The 5,694-nt window shown below is 39.6% G+C and overlaps 1 protein-coding gene across 1 annotated transcript; it reads left to right on the plus strand.

The window, feature by feature from the left end:
• The first annotated feature begins 83 nt into the window (after positions 1-83).
• On the plus strand, positions 84-3,765 carry olfcr1 (olfactory receptor C family, r1). Its single transcript, XM_010792964.1, has 10 exons — positions 84-228; positions 438-529; positions 824-1,003; positions 1,125-1,313; positions 1,410-1,904; positions 2,043-2,252; positions 2,357-2,480; positions 2,572-2,765; positions 2,977-3,258; positions 3,343-3,765. Exons 1-10 carry the CDS (start codon positions 84-86, stop codon positions 3,763-3,765), a joined length of 2,334 nt encoding a protein of 777 aa, XP_010791266.1.
• The last annotated feature ends 1,929 nt before the right edge of the window (positions 3,766-5,694 follow it).

Consider the following 5,694-nt stretch of genomic DNA (forward strand, 5'->3'; position numbering starts at 1 on the left):
CTCACAGTCACATTTGAATGATATGTTCTCCTCTATCCCTCTCATGCAGTTTGGAATATCTTCCATTACAGTATATTTATGCTATGGTGTTTGCGCTGGAGGAAATCAATCATAGTGACAGCTTGCTGCCAGGTGTGAAGCTGGGCTACCATATTCGTGATAGCTGTGCCCTACCCTCCTGGGCCATGCAGGCAGCACTGTCTCTGGTTGGAGGAGAAAGTGCTACCTGTGATTTAGCAGCTCCGCCAGAGTATTCTTCTGTGTATGGAGAAGGGATCGGAGAAAGAACAGGTACACATTAATATTGTTTGGTACTAATGAAAATCCTACTCTTATAATAATTGGCAAATGAAATGAAACTCTGCAATAATGTGTTCAAAACAGAACCAAGCCCTTATAAAGTTAAGTTATTGTATTATATCTTATAATGTCATCAGGTGATCAGCCTGTTCCATTGATCATTGGTGGTTCTTCGTCTATAACAGCCATGATACTCTCAAGAATCCTGGCGCCACTCTCCATACCTTTAGTAGGTACCATATACATCTGCTTAGTTTAACCACAATTCAAACATTCTGATTTTAAAATGCAATTTGTTGTCTTAATGTTAAATTGTAACTTTCACAAACACTGTGGTTAAACATTTACCACATTTAACAGGAACGTTTTTTATGTTTTCTCATATTTCTTTTGCTGCCCTCACAACATACACAGTCTTCTTAAGAAACACATTCTCTCTGTGCAAATTATAAACTAGTGCGTGATTTTAGAACATCTATTTATGTATATATATATATTTTTTCTTTTTGATCTTTTAATGTAGATGAGCTACACAGCCAGCTGCCCCTGTCTAAGTGACAGGCTCCAGTATCCTAACTTCTTCAGGACAATGCCCAGTGATATTTACCAAGCCCGGGCTATTGCCCAACTTGCAATACGCCTAAATTGGACCTGGATTGGAGCAGTGATAGCAAACAACGATTATGGCCATGTGGCAATAAAGGTTATTCATTTTGTCCTATTATAAATGTTATGGCATCTGTATAAGACATCTGCCTAAATACAATATTTGAAACCTTTTCATTCACCTAATGTTTTTTGCTCCTTTCGACTGTATATGGCAGGTATTTCAGGATGAGACGCAGGGGGCAGGGGTGTGCCTGGCATTCATAGAGACTCTGCAAAGGGAAAACATTGTGATGGATGCTAGACGAGCAGCCCTCACAATTCAGGCCTCAACTGCAAAAGTGATTCTGATCTTTACCTGGTACACAGATGTGAGGGAACTGTTTCTGCAACTCGCCAACATAAATGTGAGCAATTGAAACTACATTGTGAACTGAATCTGTAAATAATTATAGCTAATCTTATTTGAGGAACATTATACCTTTTTGTGTTGCTTTCACTAGGTGACTGATAAACAGTTTTTGGCCAGTGAGGCTTGGAGCACCAGTGGTAATCTGCTTCAAGATCCTATCACTTCTAAAGTGGCTAGTGGTGTTCTTGGTGTGGCAATTCGAAGTTCAGCAATACCTGGATTTGAACATTTTCTCAGAAGTTTGAATCCCTCTTTACGACCTGATGATAAGTTCTTATGGGAATTCTGGGAAATGGTGTTTGGTTGTAGTCCTGGGACCTCACCACTCTCTACAAGTTCACCGTCTCCCACAGACCGGTTGTCTCAGAAAGCCTCACTTCCACCGTGCAGCGGCAGAGAGTCCCTGGAGGAAGTGCAGAATCTCTTCACTGACACCTCTCAACTAAGAGTGACATATAATGTTTATCTTGCTGTTTATGCTTCAGCCCACGCCCTCCACAGCCTTCTGTCCTGCCCTAACAGTGACAGCTCACCTGGAAACATCAGCTCCACCTGCTCCTCTCCAAAACAGATCAAACCCATAGAGGTAAACACAACTATGTCCATTTCAAAAGACATTTTAATTGAGGACATTAAGAGTAAAAATGTTTTTTTATGTGACAAATGCAGCTGTGTAATTTACCTTTAGGTTTAGAAATATTTACTACAATTGTGTTGCTTTCAGGTGTTGCACCACTTGAACAACTTGAATTTTACCACACCACAGGGGGAAATGTTTTATTTTCAAGAGGGCAACACTCCAGCAAAGTACGACCTTGTTAACTGGCAGAACACCCCTGAGGGGTCACTCAAAGTAGTTTTGATTGGACGTGTGGACGGGTTTGACATCAACCTTGACACGTCAGCTATTCAGTGGAACACAGGATCCAATCAGGTGAAAGGAACAGGGAAATTGATCAAGGCTAAAATGTCTTTCCAGTTCAAATGTTTAGAAGAATATATTTTGTACTCAAGAATACGGTTTTACTTGTTGTTTAGGTGCCTGTTTCAGTGTGCAGTGAGAGCTGTTCCCCAGGTTTCCGAAAGGCCAACAAGAAGGGAGAACCTCTCTGCTGCTTTGACTGTATCCCTTGTGCTGAAGGAGAGATAAGCAATCACACTGGTAAAAAGAAATAACCACATAAGATATTCTTTACTTTGTAATATGATTTCAGGTCATCCTCAGTGTTCCTATGTTTCCTACTCCTCTCCAGGTTCCCTTATCTGTGAGCGTTGTCCATCTGAGTTTTGGTCTAATGCTAAACGAACTGCCTGCGTACCTCGCCAGCTGGACTTCCTTTCCTTTAATGAAACATTGGGCTTTATCCTGGCCACAGTAGCTGTGTCTGGTGTCTCTGTGACAACAGCTGTGTTTGTAGTTTTTATTTACTACCGTCAAACACCTATGGTAAGAAACCAGACTAAAGCGATAGAGAAACAGTACATTTTGTAAAACTCATTTGTAATTTGCAGTTGTAGGACAGTATATTCACTCTGAAATAATATAATGCTGCATTGCTTGATATGAAATATGTTTAAAATACTTTAGATTAATCTGTTATGTGCTGTTAATGTTCTAGCCTTTTTATTACCAATTCAATACCAATTCCTATTTGCAGGTGCGAGCCAACAATTCAGAACTGAGCTTCCTGCTTCTCCTGTCGCTGAAGCTCTGCTTCCTGTGCTCTCTGGTGTTCATTGGTCGTCCATCAGTGTGGACTTGTCGGTTCCAGCAGGCAGCATTTGGGATCAGCTTTGTACTTTGTGTCTCCTGCCTGCTGGTCAAAACCCTCGTAGTTCTTGCTGTTTTCCGCTCAGCTCGGCCTGGTGCTGGATCCTTGATGAAGTGGTTTGGTCCAGGCCAACAGAGAGGAAGCGTCTGCCTATTCACATCCATACAGGTGCGAATATTTTTGTATTCATAAAAGGATAAGCTTTCTAAACGCGTTGTAAAAAAATAACACTCTTTTGTTTTTTTCATATAGATTATAATCTGTGCTACTTGGCTGTCCCTCAGCCCCCCTGTACCTCAGCGTGACCTTGGTTTCCAAGGGTCAAAGGTCACCCTTGAGTGTGCCATGTCCTCAGTGGTGGGCTTCTCTCTGGTTTTGGGCTACATTGGTCTGTTGGCTTGCACCTGCCTCCTCTTGGCCTTTCTTGCTCGGAAACTCCCTGACAACTTTAATGAGGCCAAACTGATCACCTTCAGCATGCTGATTTTCTGTGCGGTCTGGATAGCTTTTGTCCCTGCGTACATTAGCTCTCCCGGGAAATACACTGTTGCTGTGGAGATTTTTGCAATCCTTGCATCTAGTTTTGGCTTGCTGCTCTGCATTTTTGCCCCCAAATGTTTTGTCATTCTTTTGAGGCCTGAGAAAAACACTAAAAAATTCCTGATGGCTAGATAATGCATCTATGAAAAATATGGTACAGGATATAAATCCTCTAAACCAGACACTGAAACTAGAACAAGAAGATAACTCATAATATCACAGTATACATGTTTAAGATAAGAATATCTCATAGATTACATGGATACACTTACAATGTAAACTTTTTGATTATCCAATATGAACAATATTTCAGCCATTATTGGGTTATCTTAGATTTCTTTCAATTTGCATGCATTCATTATATTCATTCAGTTTTGTATTATGGAAATAAAAAAGTGACCTTACTAAAAGTGTTTTCTGTGATTAATTCTCTGATAAAGACTGAAAGTCAGAAATGGCAGTGTAATGATGTACATTCAAGGTGTTTAACAACTAAAACATTCCATATTTGTACCTGATATCAACATACATGTTTGGATACTGCAATTATTAAGGGGAAGCAAAATATGCTTTATTAAATTGACCATGAGAGCTCGATGACTGCATCAAAAGATAACATGAAGTACAGTACTGCATGTTGTTAGGGAATAATTATCCTACTGTAGTTATCTAACCTTTTGCCCTTTGACGTTTATGACCAACTCTGTTATCTCCCCTGTTATGCCCCGAGCCTGTTTTCCAGGTCTCAGGCTTGTAAATGACATTCCCAGAACAAATGACCATAACTACACTTCTAAAAGGGGAACATTAATAATCTTTGAGCCATATGCCATACATTTTTGCATACATTCACATTAAATATTTATTCAGTATGATAGCTGTCTAACAGAAGTTAAATCAATTTCTCACTTATTCTGACAATGTACTTAACTCCAAATAAAATAACCCAATAAAAAGAGTTGTTAAATAATAGTGACGTCATAACTCATCTCTCTCGAGTTTTTTTTTTACTTTGCCAAAAGCCACTTTGTCAAGTGTCCTTCCTGGGTTGCCGTCCGGAGTTCTCCAATATGGCGGACCAACTCGCACATGCGCAGTACAGATCGGGCAGGGGTCAAGAGAAGAATCATCATTCAACAATACAACATTTGGGAGACAGGGTATGTGAACTCCAATAATCTCAGATACAATGTCAATAACCTGTTTCCAGAACATTCTTACTGCAGTACATTCATAAACCATGTGTATGTGCCAATAGTCTTTTGGTTACAGAGAAGGCATATGGGTCTTGGAATCGTCCTTAATTGACAGCATTTTCTGGTTGACAGGTAATATCTGTGTATCATTTTATACTGTATCAATTGGTGATTGTGGTTACGCGATGTTAAGGAGATATTATTCCATATTCTCTTCCAATTAATAGTCTGTGTATAATTTTTTAGATCTGCGTTCCATACTGCAGAGATGCCAATATATCCGGTTAATTTATCTTGCAGTTTTTTATATACATATGAAGTAGTGCCGCTCACACTGTTTGGACTTAATATGACCTTAATTAATTGATGTGTTGGCAGAGGTTGATTCCAAGGAACTCCATATGTGCGCATGGCAGTACGTAATTGCACATTATACGTGTCTTTCAATTCTCGGAAGGACATCAAGCCGTTGTCGTTGGTTATGTCAGAAAGATAATGTATTCCTCGAGTTTGCCATTGTGGGAATTGGATTGCTTTTTTCCCAATACGTAGTAACAGGTTATGAAAAATGGGTATGTTACTATGCCAATCTACAGACCAATTGCACAATTTCTCCACATGTTTCCACACTTTTCACGGCTTGCCCAATAATTGGTCCAAATATTTGCATACAGTCATATGGCGACATGGCAGAAAATAAGACATCACCAAGTTTAAGAGGATAGACTATACTTCTTTCTAATTTTAATCCAAGGTACAGTACATTGGTGCTTTCATCAATCCTAGTTTTTCAAGGCTTGAAGCGTGAAGGAATAATAATAGAGCTCGAGATTGGGAACATTAAGGCCTCCACTGTTTTTGTCATATT

Source organism: Notothenia coriiceps, unplaced genomic scaffold (genome assembly GCF_000735185.1).
Source record: "Notothenia coriiceps isolate Sejong01 unplaced genomic scaffold, NC01 NC01_scaffold00036842, whole genome shotgun sequence".
NCBI classification, from domain to species: Eukaryota; Metazoa; Chordata; class Actinopteri; order Perciformes; family Nototheniidae; genus Notothenia; species Notothenia coriiceps.

Bases quoted from the DNA above. Each gene is read 5' to 3' on its own strand.
- olfcr1 (XM_010792964.1), top strand. From the start codon at position 84: ATGGTGTTTGCGCTGGAGGAAATCAATCATAGTGACAGCTTGCTGCCA. The intron at 229-437 runs GTGATTTAGCAG...TAATGTCATCAG, and splicing joins TGGAGGAGAAAGTGCTACCT to GTGATCAGCCTGTTCCATTG. The intron at 3,259-3,342 runs GTGCGAATATTT...TTTTTCATATAG, and splicing joins GCCTATTCACATCCATACAG to ATTATAATCTGTGCTACTTG.